The sequence below is a fragment of the Parasteatoda tepidariorum genome, chromosome 1, assembly GCF_982258835.1.
Source record: "Parasteatoda tepidariorum strain Cologne lab strain chromosome 1, Ptep-v5.0, whole genome shotgun sequence".
In the NCBI taxonomy this organism is placed as follows: domain Eukaryota; kingdom Metazoa; phylum Arthropoda; class Arachnida; order Araneae; family Theridiidae; genus Parasteatoda; species Parasteatoda tepidariorum.
Genome location: NC_141755.1, coordinates 44,812,459 through 44,828,064, shown reverse-complemented (window position 1 = coordinate 44,828,064; position 15,606 = coordinate 44,812,459). Strand labels below are relative to the sequence as shown.

General features: G+C 31.3%; 1 protein-coding gene across 2 annotated transcripts in view; it reads right to left on the bottom strand.

The window, feature by feature from the left end:
- MCU (mitochondrial calcium uniporter) overlaps positions 1-15,606 on the bottom strand; it is a 123,801-nt gene that overhangs the window by 13,957 nt on the left and 94,238 nt on the right. Inside the window, exons 2-4 of one of the 2 annotated variants that reach the window (XM_043050005.3) lie at positions 11,310-11,369; positions 6,101-6,200; positions 3,957-4,127 (exon numbers count right to left, since the gene is read on the bottom strand). In XM_043050005.3, coding sequence (XP_042905939.1) covers positions 3,957-4,127; positions 6,101-6,200; positions 11,310-11,369 — 331 coding nt within the window. The remainder of the gene's footprint in view (positions 1-3,956; positions 4,128-6,100; positions 6,201-11,309; positions 11,370-15,606) is intronic. The other variant, XM_043050006.3, reaches the window with a different exon arrangement.

Genomic DNA, 15,606 nt, shown 5'->3' with positions numbered 1-15,606 from the left:
CTCAGTGGTAGACGAATCATAGGTTAGAGTCTCCTTGCCGCCACGCTAATTGTGTGAGTTTTCGTGGTTTTCCTCTCCATGTAGCGCAAATACGGGTTAGTTCCCTCAAAAAGTCCTTTATGAAGGCAAAATTTCTCCCATTACTTGATCCTGGAGTTCCCTTGTCTTCTAGATTGGGTTCGTAATTTACAAGGCTATGGCGTTGAACATTAGTGGTCATAAACCCAAAATTGGATCAGCTGTTCAACGACGGTTATAAAATCTGTTTACTTCTTTTTTCTTTAGAAGTCGAATAAAAATCACGATACATCGCTCCCCACTCATAGTTCCAATCTTTTTTCCCTTAATTTCTTTTCTAAAAATTCATCTAAGCAATGTGTAACAAAGTAGGAAAAGTAAAGTGCATCCTAAAATTTATCTTAATTTAATTCTTTTTCATAGCAACATTACACATGAAAGTTATGTTTTGTTAGGTGGTTCAAACAGCTCTTTCAGGAACGAAGTTAATCTTATTTTTTGAAGAAGAAAAATTTTTATAAGCGAAGAAAGAATTCTTGTTAACTAACTAAGCTGTTAGTTCTTCACAAGCACAGAAGCTCTTTGTGCCTACATTATTAATATTCCCGAATCAATAATTCAGTCCCTATGTAAAAACATATTATGGAAATATTAACAAGACCCTGTTTTTACGAGATTATTCAGAATTATTTAAAACATTTTTTTTTCCTTCAGAAATTTTTTTTTTTAATTTATACCATATTCCATCTCCAGAGATCGATGAAACCCTAACTGATAGAAAATGTACGACAAAGTCATAAAACTTCACTAAGAAGATTATGGGTGCACTAAGGATTAACATCCGGGGTTTTACGTAAAAGAGGTCACATTTTTCTTTTCTTTTGGTGCAGGAGCGTGAAACCATCATAAAGAGTTTAAGAGCTTTTTAAAGAGGTTTCGGCTAAAAGGCTTATTTCAGATGTCATTAAATGGTATAAAAAATAACAGCCAGCGAGAAATGTTTTTGAAGAGTTATTTTAATGCGCATCGAACTAAATTGCCCAATATCCACCACCTTTCTTGCAAGGTTAATTTATTTAATTAAATTAGGATATTTATAGTTTAATTTACTTCTAACCTCATTTTACATTTCTAGATGAAGAAAAAGTTTTGGGTGAAACCTTAAAGTGAAGTTACCCCAAGAAGTGAAAAAAAATCACTTAATGACTCGATGTTCTGAAAACTGGTTCTACAATGAAAGACTGCAATCATCTTAATAAACAGTGTTAAAAGAACTGTACAGAGAGCCAAAAGAAAAAACGGACACCCAGAATAATCTATAGATCGTATTTTCAAGATCTAGAACTTAATCTTACTGGTTATCGAGATGTAGCAAAATACGCAAAGAGTAAAATTAACATTAAGGGGTCCAAACTTTGGATCGTTCTCCTGACCAAACCATGGGGATCATATTAATGGTGGCTACCCTATATATTTTAGGAGTCAGAAATCCGAATCTATTGTCATCAAAATTTACAGAATTTAAAATGATGTCCTCGAGATATGGTGAAATACGCAAAAAGTAAAATTAACGTTATGGGGTCCAAACTTTGGATCACTCTCCGGACCAAATTACGAGGATCATATTTCCCAGATTGCGGTTACCATCTATATTTTGGAGTTCAGAAATCCAAATCAGTTGGGAAAAAGGTATGTTTATTCAGAGAAACAAAGTTGTTGTGTCTGATTTTGTAACTTGAAATATCGCCTGCACTGATTAATCAACATATTTGAGATCACCCCTTCGAACCATTAAGATTGATTCATAGAACGGGAAGATCCGATCATTAGATTAAAAATTATTCATGGTAAACCGTTTTTTTTTTTTTGTGCACTGTACATCGTGAATAACTTTTGATATACACTGATTAGCCATGACCACATGGCAGTTTTACGCAAATTTGAGCTTTTGCGTCACTGTGTTGCAGCTAGAGAGCGAGATAGCTGCAAGAAGGAAATGCAAGGAGAATGAACTATCAATTGCACTGTGTTAAGCGAGGAGATATGGGCAAAAAAAAACGCTGCTTAAATGAGTTTAAAATCCGGGTGATTATAAGCGCTCAAAGCGTCGGAACCAGTATCAGCAAAACAGCCGCTTTTGTGAAGTGTTCGAGAACAACAATTATTCATGCGTACAGAGAGTGGACTAACAAGCCGAAAACTAGATCTCAACGTCAGGCTTGTGGTTGTCACAGGTTTCTGAATGCTCGAGCTGAAAGGAGACTTGCCAGAGTTGTCCAGTCCAACAGAAGAGCAACAGTGCGTCAAATAGTGGCGAATCTTACGGAAGGTACAACTAACTGTAAACGTCTCTCAACGAAATTTGCGCCGCACAGGCTATTAAGTCTTAGAAATATCTAAGATATCTGGCTAACATAAGCAAGAATTAAAAAAAATCTAATGAGATAAATTAAAAATAAAAAGAACGTGACAATTTATGGAACATCAGAGAGGTGCTGATTTTTGATGAGAAAGTTTTTGTTTTGAATTTAAGATTCATATACTAACCCGTTACGGGATTTTCCATTTGTTGTTTTCTTTGTTGATGTGTGATTGTTGTGTCCAATAAATGTGTTTTATAAGAAAACTGTTTCTTCAATATAGCTGCTATCGTTACAAGGCTATGCGAGCTGACGACCTGTTCGAAAGCTTCTATTGTCAGCCTTGAACAAGAGCAGACGCCGGCAGTTTGAAAAGGAGCATAAGAATTGGACAGTAGATGACTGGAAAAGGGTCATGTGGTGTGATGAATTACGTTTTCAACTATACCGTGCAGAAGGCTGGGTTTGGATACGGCAAAAACAGCACGAAAGCATGGACCCTAACTACATTGACACAATACTTCCAGCTGGTGGAGGTAATGTTAGGGTTTGAGGGATGTTTTCTTAGCATTGCATGGATTATTTGATTCTTGTGGAACAACGTCTAAATGCCCAAGGGTATTTAAGTGTTATCACAGATCAAGTACATCATGTTATGTTAGTGGTGTACCCTGCCGGGGATGGATACTTTCAGCAGTTCTCCTTGTCATACAGCTCGGATTGTCGTCAGATGGTTCGAAGAACATGACGGTGACTTTACCTTGTTTTGTTGGCCCGCACAATCACCATATCTCAATCCAATTGAGAATTAGTTGGATGCGACCGATCAGGGCATCAGACAGCTGGATCCAGTTCCATCCAATCTGACGGAACTGCAAAGTGCAGTTCATCGGATATGGAATCAACTTCCTTCTACCACCTACCAACATCTCATAAAACCTATGCCAAAAAGAATTCGAGCAGTATTATGAACTAAATTTAGTCCAACAGTGCATTTAAGGGGTGGTCATAATAATTTGGTCACTCAGCGCATAAATCGGATTATCTCGTACTAAGGTTCAATCTTACTGGTCTGAAGGTCTCTCTTTAAATATACTAACCAATTAATGCAGACGACATTTTAAGTTACGAAATCAGACACAGAAACGTATTTTCGCTGAACAAACATTTTTTTCAACGGAAACTATGGTGGATAACCACAATCTGGGAAATAGTTTCTCAATAGGAGAGCAGTCCACAATTTGGACACCTTACTGTTAATATCACTTTTTGTGTATATCACCACATATCAAAAGCTTTTTAAACGATTTGAAAAAATTTTGCGCACAATTATAAAATTCGTTTATTCAAACATAATTCAATGCAAAGAATAACTATTCATTTTTTTTAAATAATAATCTAAAAAAATATTGAATTGTATACAAATTTTTACATCATTTTAAAGAATGAAAATTTTAAATCGTAAAATACAAAAAATGAATGGAATCTGTCAAATAGCTCCAGAGTTAGCTAACTTTAAAAAAGTCGAAGATTTATAATTCATTTTTCGCGCAGTAGAAAAAAAAATGGTACTAGTACCTGTACTTTGAACGATGACCCTGTCTATTCCTTTGTCTTCTTTCTGCAGATCTTGCACAAAATCAGACACTTTGGAAGTCACAGGCTTCAGAGTAAATCGGCACTTCTCACGTCTTGAAGGTAGAGGCACCGTTATCACAGGCAGGCCGCGACTATAGTACACCGTCACCTCTTTTTACCACGAAAAAAAAGTATATTACCATTAAAATTACACATAACTGAAAATACAGTCAAGGACTTGACATTTTTCATAAAAAAAATTTTCAACACAAGTCAAGAACTAAAAACATTTCTGTTACACAATTATAAAAGCAGTAAAAGATGTAAAGCTATTGTAAATACTGTTAAGAAATTGATTAAAATATTCAGATTAACAATTATGAATCTAATATACATAATTCTCTTACGTGGCTCCCAAATTTTGGCTGTATTTCTTTTCCGCCGGTGGCAACGTTTGCTTTGTTTTGTCTACATTACTATTTCTCTTACACGGCGAATCGACCCATGATTGCCGCTAAAAATGTCACATACCAAATCTAGATGAGGTGGCTCAACATATAGCGCTTTTAAAAACGGAAACTGAAATAACCAGAGAGCATCAGCTGCGGCAATCTCATACTATTAAGCTAGGCAGAAGTGAGTAGTCTTTGTCGACAGATCTCTATTTTAGTATTTTGTCGAAAGCGCTTTTTTTCACGAACTTATATATTACGAATTTATTTGACGATTTTTGATTTATATCACGAATTATACTATAACACATTTCTAATAGGTTTAACGAATTACATGTCATTCATTTGAATTCAAATTTATTTTAATGACTTTGTCTTTACTAAAAAGATGTAATGTTTTTTTTAAAAAAAGTTTATATATGGATTTGAATGATTGTTTTGAATTCTTAGAATTTTGTGCATTTGCAATGTTCCTTCGTTAGTAGCTTGGTTTACGAAGCAAACCATATAAGATTGCGCAGCAATTTTCGGGGGTTGGCGAGCTTTAGCGAGCAGGGGGCGCAGCCCACTAGTATATAATAATTGTAATATATCTCAATTGCATATTGATATGTATACTTTGCTGGACCCAGGTGTGTATACTTCTGCGACGAAATCTTTGAATAAATTTTTTAAAATAAATATTTATGGTATAAATATCTTTATTTGTTATATATAATTTGATACTACGTAACACACATATATTTATTAAATATATCAAAATAAACATTATGTAGTGCTAGAAAATAGCTTTCATAGTAGAAGAAAATGTATTACGTATTATTATGTTAATAAACTAGAATTTATATTGATTGTTTGAGTCTAGGGTTCAATGGTACAAGGTCCAAATCAGGACATGATGCGCCAAACAGTACGATAAAACTAGAATTTAAAAAAAAAATTTACTATTACATATTAAATAGTTTAAGTAGATAAAATAGTCTCGCTCTTAAGGGTAACAACACATTAGAAGCATATGGAAAAGAAAGGATTTTTTAATGAATTTTCCAATGATTGTAATTAATTTAATTTTATAAATTTTTTTTATTTCATTGCATATATGGGTGATTCTTTGGAAACATGACAATTCGGAAAAAAATTTACCTCAAATTTGAAGTCTTCAAAATAATCAAATTTTTTTTCGTATATTTACTTAGTTACATCTACAGACAGCGTAGTTTATTGACATTTGTTTAAAAAAAAAATAGAAATTCACTAAATTTTGAATGCCAGGAAAATGACATATTAGCTTAGAAGTTAAGAAAACAGTCATTCTAAGCTAATAGTAAGTAACTCAACTTAAGAAACTCAAAAAGACAAAGTTGAAAAGTTAATTTTAACTTTTTAGGCAAATAAATTCCAAAAATAGTTCTTGTGAACAAATTGAGTATACCGTTTCTTCTCGGTATCTCGTTTTTTTCTCAGTTTATTTTTCCTTGATTCCTATTTCTTATAGACCTCAAATATATGTGAAACACCTTGCCTTTTGCTCCATTGAAGAATGATTCTTCACGATATTAAAAATATCAGACAGGTAGGGAAATAGTTCTAGAATTGTTAACATGAATAATTTGGGAATAAATAATTTGATTTTCAAATTAAATATTGTCCGTTTTTCTATTTTTTTAAAATGAATTTTAAAAATATCCTTACCATTAGGCACAACAGCGTCAGTGACTGCTGACGAGGAGATGAAACGAAGTGAAGGTAATGATTGTTTCGATCGTGGAAAGTGTCGTTTATTTCTCCATTTCTAAAAAAATCATATACAAAATTTTTAAAAAATTCATATTAAATAAAAATATATGTAAATAAATAATTAATTTTTAAAAATATATTAAATGGTTGTCACTTTAAGTTGAAAATAATTCAAGTTTATAAACTTTTTCCACATCTAATGTAGGTTTAAAAGACAAAAGAAAAGAAACTTTTAAAGAAACATATCATTATGTAGTGAAGATCTAAAATATCCGCCCTTTAAATTACTTAACGACTGACCTCAACATAACTGTATAATAACCTAATACACATTTTAAACAATTTTTTCTCTTTTAAAAAATGAGATGAAAAGAAAAATAAAGTTTTCAAAGCAATTTGTAAAAATAAAAAAAGCAAACAAAATGAAGAGACTTTCTTGGTATATAAGAAGAAAATATGAAACTCAGTGGGAGAAAACTATTTACTCGAAAAGGAAAATTTGAACCCAAACCGTGAAATATTTTTTTCTCTTTCTTATAGAGATACTTAAAAATTATGCCTAAAAGTTTCTCCGAAAGAAGTTTTAAAATTCTCAACCATCTTTATGTAATAAAAAAATATTTTTTTTTTTTTTTCAAACACCTGAAGAAGAATTTTCGACGTCTCTCAGTTATTGGATCAGTGAAGCTAACATACAGGGGAATAGTATTGATTATGCATTTGCTTCCATGAAATAGAAAAAAAAGTATATCTATACATACACTATGGATAGCATCATATATTACAGCATATTTAGTTGAAGCTGAAAAACTTCTAAAATTCGATAGAATACTTTTCAAAAATATTGATAAACTTATGGAAAGCACAAGATTTAAGTGAGGTAGAAAAGCTTCGAACTAGAAAATAATATTCATTCATGTAGTACAATATTTATTGCTGAGGAAAAGGGCAGAAGTAGGCTAATTTAAAAAAATCGTCAATTGTGTTGTTGTTGCTTGTTGTTTCTAATGCCACTTGCCACACGGGCAAGCCTGCTTGGTGAAACCGAGCAAATTTAAGGCAGAGTGTGCGTTTCTTGTTTTTCCGTGGCGCCATCTATGGCCAAGAATTCGACTTCTGCCACACCATACGTCGCACCCGTTTATAGGGCGGACCCATTCATACATCCATTCATTCATCCACAGATCGTAATTTTGACCTGAATCAGAGAACGATCGATCTCCAATCCAGTACCCCCAGAGGAATTGATTTGTTATAGGAACATGGAGGACTTTTGCGACTCGACAGATTTAACGTGCATCAGTCACGTTACATTGATACCAGCGGGGTTCGAACTCACGAACTCTCGGACATGGGCCCAGCGCCCTACCGACCAGGCTATCCCGGTCTTCGTCAATTGTTGTCACTGCATTGAGCCAGGTTGCTTGGAAAAAGCTCCGCGATTTTTCCAATCATTTTAATGTTTTAGGCTAACTGCAATCAGACTATTTTAGACTGGTTAGAAACCGTTTAATCAGCTCAGAGGATAGAGCGCTCTCCTTCCAATGAGCTAACACCCAAGTTCGAATACCAGTTATGCTTGGTGGATACGAATTCTACTCTATGCTTGCATCGACTACAATGCTGACATTAAATATCATTCTCTTCGTAAAAAGTAAATGTTGGTAAGAGTAGTTTGTCCATAGGCTTGATCTAAAAGTTCTCTTGTTTTCTGGGTTGCTGTTCAAAATGACAAGGCTACGGTTGATAGTGGTAAGCACAAAAATGAGTCGGCTACTTAACGTCGGTTTAAAATAAAATCCTCTTTTGACATACGTTACACGAGTACAGGTATGAATTTACCATTCAAGTAAAGAAGCTTTTGTATATCTTACGGAAATTTGTTGAAAGATATTTAGATTTCAGTAAAAAGGCTTTTATGCCATCAACTAATTTTACTTCCAAAATAAATAATTTGATGTTGTTTATTTCATTTTATCACAACAAATAATAAAAATTTATCCTATTCTCAAAACTCTGAGACTAATATTTACAAAATGCAAATGTTGTCTTGCCGAAATGAAATTAATTTTAATTGAATAAAACCTTATATAAACTAAAAAGATTTTCACTTTAAAATAAGCTTTGAATTAAAGACGCTAATTAAAGAAAAATATCCGAAACTGCATTTGAAATTTTATTTGCGTATACAATATAATAATATCATTCATCATCAAATTTAATAATTACATTATCCCAGTTATTTTTATTTTGAGTTAAAAAAATTTTAAAATTAAAAAAGTTGAGAAACATTTTAAAATTTAGAAAATATGAGTTACTAAAATATACTAATTGCAAAAAAGGCTTAAATCAACAACTTAACAACTTAAAAATAAATGTCTGAGTAGGAAAAATTAGTCAATGTTGAGATGTTAAATGCATTTTTGTAACACTCAACTCAGTATTGGGCATGGCAAAAATGTAGTTTCTATTTGATTTCTATTTAAATAGAATTTAATACAATTCAATATAAAATTGAATAAAATATTCCTAGGAAAATACACTTCTACACACTCTAATATAAAATAAATAAAACATTTGAAAAATAAGAATATATTTAATTTATTCTCATTCTGACAAACAAGTTTTTTAATTACCTTGCTAAATAAATAAATTAAAAATATTTTGCAATTTTCAAATGGGATTTGAGTGAAACATGCAGATGAGTTAAATTGTAAGAATTTATTTTAAAGTAATAACTTTTGATGATCTCAATTATCAAATGCAAGTTCAAAGAAAATAAAACTTTTAATGCATTCGCAAATTTGTAAGAATGCCCACATTAGTTTTATAAAAATATAATTATTACAGCGCGGTACATAAATAAAAAGCTAATTAATTTTGTAATTTACGACATTCGAGCTTCTAAAGATTAATTAATTGAAATTATTAATAAATAACACTGACTAAAAAATTTTAATGTTTTTCCTGCCCTTTAGATATAACTATGTGATTCTGTATATAAAATAAAGGTTTTTCTTACGTCATAGTCTGCAGGCGAAAATGTGCCAAGTTTCCAGCAAATTCTTGGATATCTATCTCACTCTTTCATGCATAGAGCCTTGAAGCTTCGATAAGGTAGATAATAGTTTCGTTACAAAAAATTTTGTGAAAATTATTTAAATGGTCGCCAAGTTGTTGGCTTTAACACTGCCAATGAAACTGCCTAAAATTTTGCTTGTGAGTTATAATTATGTGGTGCTATAAACTAAGTCACCAACACGTTGTAAACAAACAAAAAAAATAGCAGGTGTGTTATTTTGAGACAAACATAAGCGAAAAAAAGAGAAACTTTAAAAAAATTTGTAAGCAAAGTAACGCCTCTTTTTCATTTATATCAAAATAAATAAAAAATTATAAGCAAAAATAAATATCATAAATGATTTTTTTTTTTCAAATGATGTATCTTCTTGCTACAAACAGAAGTCATTTCAAATAGAAGTTTCTCTCTAAATTAACAATTTGTAAGAGCCATCTCCATTTTGGTAGCTCAATATCGTGCTTTGCTGCGCTAACACTAAAAGATTATTAGAAACAAGAAATAACGAATGTCTGTAGGAAATTGTATGTGAAGTACAATAGAATAAAATTTAACGTTCGATAATTCGCTCGAGAATTATTGACTGTTAAACTTGTAGGCAAAAACACCATGCGGACGTCCGCTCTACCGGAAGCAAGAATCCAACTACTGCGTTGAAATTTGTTTATGAATTTAACACGAGTATTTTTTTTAATTCCAATTTGTTTATAAACTATTGCATTATTAATAACTTTTTAATGAATTTTTTTCATTATTTTTGCAATAAATAATGATTATTTATCTACTGCTGCCGAAAAATTTCTCTCTCTCGAGATCATCAGTTTATTAGCTCGCGTTTAATTTGACGTAAAAAGTCACAAAAAAATGGAGAAATAAAGATAAAAGTAATAAGAGAAAGTGGACAGATGTTGCCAGATATAAATGATAACATTTATATTACTAGTAGACAATTTATAGTTACGACGAATAGCGAGTTTACATTTAGTATACAATATACATTACCCTGCAATAATGGAAGGGGCACTTTGTTTTGCTTTTTTAATTTCTCAAAAAATAATTAGGACTATTTTGTAATTTTAGAAGTGTTTAGTTCATGCGATTTTTCATACTTCGCAGTAAATTTTAATGCTTTTAGGGGTTTATGGGAGCGACACTTAATTGCGAATGAAAACAAATATTTTTGAACGCCCTAATGCCAGAAAATGAAGCACTAAGCTAGCAACTTGCATCAGCACAGAAATAAAGAGACGCATTATAGCAGCTAATCGATACAGGCACTGATTAAGAACATTTCTAAAGTCAAAATTAATGAGAAGCTGAACAAAAATAATGCTATATAAAACAATCATTAGACCTGTCTTAACTTATGGATCCGAAACATGGTCTTTAACTAAATCACAAGCAGACCTGCTGGTTGTTTTTGAGACTAAAGCCTTGAGAAAAATATTTGGTGCTATAAATGTGGATAACTTATGGAGACAACGACATAAGTCTGAACTATATAGGTTTTCAAGGAAGCTGATATCAAGAAGTACATCAAAATAAGTCGCTTACAGCTTGCGGGTTACAAACCAATGGGAACTAAAGTTAAAGAAGATCAGATGGCTTGACTGTGTGAAAGAGGATTTCAAAATCCTAAGAATTACTAGCTGGAGAACAATCGCAAAGAAAAGAGCAGAATGGAGGAATGTACTAGGGAAGGCTCTGGCCCACAAAGGGCTGTCATGCCAATAGAAGAAGAAGAATAGGATCTTTAAGAGACTTAAACTTATTTTCGTTAACAGATCTAAAAATAACTTTTTAAAAAAAAAGGCCTGATTCTTTTTCTAGTTTTGTTTCTCACCTTTATTTTCCCCTTTTTGCTGCCAACTTTAAGTTGAATATTTTAAATCACTTTTGTTTCTTCTCATTCACATCTGGTAAGTCATGAAAATGGGTGCCTATTTTTGAGCGCTTGAAACATGTTGACTATTATATTCAATCTGTTTATTTTCGAAGCGAACGAAGTTTATTAATAAGGTAATATCTTTAGTTTCTTAAGATTATTTACTTAATATTTATTTAGAATAAGAATCTGCTTCTTACCCTAGTTTCAACACCTAAAGGTCGTAGTCCCGTGTTTTCAACAAAACATAATTCGGAAGCCTACGAGAAATGAAAAAACAAATCATTATTACAAAGAACATAATTCATCAATTATTTATTTTATCAAATGAAATTTTGGATTCATGAGAAATAAGGAATAAATTGGCAATTTTCACGATAAAAACATTCTATTCTATTTCGAATGAAAGCTGCTAAAGGTTTCTGGATAGCATTATTTAAAAAAACATTCTTCACGTTATAATATAAATGCTTTTCATCAAATAAGAATTTATTTTAATATGTCTGTAACATGTTGGATTATACACAAGCACGTTATTTGGCAATCAGTTGGCTATCTAAATTCCTAATTTAAAAATAAATAAATAAATTTTTAAAAAAAACAGTTTGCTATTCTGATATTTTACCGTTCCAAAAACACTTAAGCAAAGGTCTGAAAGCTGACTGAAGCGAGAAACGATGAAGATCGTCACAAGTAAACTTTAATTTATTCTTAATTTGTTTTTATGCAGTTTGTTGCTTAAAGGACAAAACTGTGTTTATTTGTTCTTTAAAGATTTATGTCAATACTGTACATTATTTCACGCAAAATTTTCTATAATAAAATAAGAACAGACTCCAACAGAAGCTTATTTTAATTCAAATTTAATATGCTTACCAATTGATTTGAATTTCAAGAATTGTAAAACGCTTTCCACACTTACGCACACGTAAAAAAATCTAACCAGGTGTTTCAAAATTATTTAAAATCTATAAAGAATATGTTGCATCTACTATAGAGGTAGTGTGGAGAATTTTAAAAAATAAATTTTGTACCTGCTTTTATTTTATAAATTTATCGTATAATACACTATGCTACAGATCGTTTACGTAGATTTCAAAATATAGAATAATAAAATAATATTTTCATTTTCAAAAAGTAGAAATAAGAGAAAGAGAAAACCACAAAATAAACAATAAATTCCTTTATGCTGTAACTTTAATATATTAATTTGTAATAGCCAAAAAATATCACAGTACGAAAAAAATCCTTCCGTTTTTTGTAAGAAGAGTGTAAGAAAAATATTTTGGCAGCCATTCCATTTTATAAAAAGAAAAAAAAACCAACAAAAAATAGAAGAAGGATTCTTTTTATTCTACTCATTTTTCAAGACAAAAAAAATGTGCCTAACAAAACATAGTCCATCCTGTCGGGCACCAAAACTTTTGAACACTCGGCCACCGTTCTTATTTTTTATTCAGTAGAATGATATCCAGAGCAAGAGTAAATAGCACCCAATTTTTCCCCTTTTTTTACCGAGCTGAATATAAAAGATTTATATAAAATCGAGACAGCTTTTGACGGAAACATTTATTTCAGGAATACCGAAAGAAAAGAGAATTTCAGAGAAGGAAAATGGCCCGAAAAATGATAGGGGGGAGAATATTAAGCAAAATTTAAAATTATCTAAATGACACAAAACCTAGTTCTGTTTATATAAAGATGTGAAACAATGAAAGACAAGAATAATTTTTTTTTTATTCAAAAACTATCCGGCATCAAAACATTTAAACATTTTAAAACTTAAATTAAATAAGAATTCAACCTTGATAATCCCTTTACAGCATGAAAAACGACCTTCAGATTAAAACATGTACTTCTCGTATACTTTTGGATAAATAATAATCTGCAAGTATTATTATTATTATTATTTTACCACGTACTATTTCATCAAAATTCTAGATTTTAAATTGGATGTTCTTGGATGTTATTTTAATAGCACACCATAACAGCTTGCTGTAAAAAAAAGCTATGATCGGGGTGGTTAGTCCAATTCAGTGGTTAGTAGAGGTAGCATTACTTTAGTATAAAGAATATTTTGGCCGTATGAGATACATTCTAATTTGTTATAAAAGGATATTTATCCTGGAAAAATAAATTCATTTGAGAAAAGTTGTCCCAGTCCGATTACCAAGAATTTCAAATTAAAGTGAATTGTTCCCAACGGACAGTTAGGAGCATGAGAAGAGATCTATGGTTGGCGATTTATATTGTATAACATTTGTATTGAAATAAAAAGTTAGCCCTTACATTGATTTTTAAGAAAAGAATGAAATATTTATAGTCCCTGGTCAAATTATTAGACGCACTACAGTTTTTTTTTTTTTAATAATTACATGTTCTGCACGAGTTTATATGCAACGCTTTTATATTTAGACATACATATAATGGGTTTTCATTCAGAAGATTTTTTTATATACTTCCTATTTGCATTTATTTTTAACGTATTACATTACAATGTTAACACACGATATGATATGACGATATGACTGATACACGAACGTGAAAAAGTGCAAACCGGTTTCAGTCGCATTCTCGCTTGTGTCAGTTGCGGACGTGATTCTGTGGCTTTATGTGCTATGTTTATTTGTTTCACAGTTTTATACTATGCAGTTATTTGTTTATTTAATGCGCAGTGTATAAATAATCAATTGGAACAAATTTATCATGGATAAAAAAGGCGATATTTTACCATGTAAAAAAGCTGAAGTAAAGGCCCGCGTGAATGCTAAAATATTTTCAAACCGTGAAATATAACGAAGATTGAAGGTTTCTGAGGCTAGCGCACGTCGCGCATAGGGATTTAACGGGTGTGCACGGTTTTTCGAAGTAAAATAATTAAAAATGCCTTCAATCGTACAAAAACTTTATTTGAAGAATGCATTAATGTTGTAAATATGGATGTGTATTCTACACTAGAGTGCGCTGCAAGCTCTTTACTGCCTATACTTCCGGGTTACTATTTCCAGTGTATCTTAAAGCCATTTGGCTCACTAAGTGATCATTGTATGTTGAGACTGAGTAGTATTTCTTCTATACGTGTATTTCTTACCTGATTTATTATTTGTGTTAAAAAAAAAATCGTTTTGAGAATCGTCATTTAAAGACCTGCCATTTCAAGACGTAAGAATCGTCATTTGAAAAAAATAATCGTTATATAACACTTCTTACCTTGTCAGCAATATACCAACTTCGAAATTTAAACCTAAATGATAATTTGTAAAATGAACTTAATCCCACATCTCGAACAACAGGCTAACACTAACGCATGATGGGGCACGGCTTGCAACAAGAACAGTAATAAACAAGTAAAAAGAGGCCAAATCGGGACTGCCAACAAAGCGAGTTCTTTCTAAATCTAGCAGCCATGTCACTTTTTTTACCAATACATCTATAAATAACTAAAACAAATTTTTACTTCAAACTCGCCGGAATTATTTGATATCATTAATATCTTATGAAATACAGAAGATTTGAACTCAGAAATTATAATTTTTTTTTTATATTAAAAAAATTATCGATTTGAAAATATCGCCTCGCAGAATAAGCTGTAGTAAGCAGCTGTATACTTTCTAACCGGAAGTAGAGCAGGTCAAGAGCTCGAGATCGTTGTTGTTTACATTTATATTGAAAACAACATCAATTTAAAACAAATATCAAGAAAACGAGTTTTTCTCAATTAAATTTTTCTTCTATTAAAATCTCATCACTTGCTCTTCGCCAGCAAGAAAGAAATGTTGTCAAATAAAGCTTTCTGACTAGCAAAGTAATCGTTTGCATATCCGACCTTTTATGGCAAAAAGTATATATTTATTGTTGGAAGACAAGTTTTGCAAAAAGTGTTTATACCTTAAAAAAAACTTGCGAAAAGAATTTGTACTTGAAAGAAAAGTCTTGAGAAAAAGTGTTTGTAATTGAAAGAAAAGTCTTGTGAAAAAGCGTTTGTAATTGAAAGATAAGTCTTGAGAAAAAGCGTTTGTAATTGAAAGTGAAAAGTCTTGAGAAAAAGTGTTTGTAATTGAAAGAAAAGTATTGAGAAAAAGTGTTTGTATTTGAAAGATAAGTCTTGAGAAAAAGTGTTTGTATTTGAAAGAAAAATCATGAGAAAGAGTGTTTGTAATTGAAAGAAAAGTCTTGAGAAAAAGTGTTTTAAATTGAAAGAAAAGTCCTGAGAAAAAACTTTGTAATTGAAAGAAAAGTCTTAAAAAAAAATTTTGTAATTGAAAAACAAAAGTCTTCCGAAAAAGTGGTTGTAATTGCAAAAAAATATGTCTAGCAAAAAATGCTTCCATGATCAAATCATACCTTAAAACAATAAACCTAAAAATTAGAACCTCAGTTAACAATACTTTTCTTTTAAAACTTACATAAAAACAAAAACTTACTGCAACACGCATTAAAAACTGTGGTCTGAATCAATGATTACGGAAACAAATATTAATCGAATCCGAAGAAGAG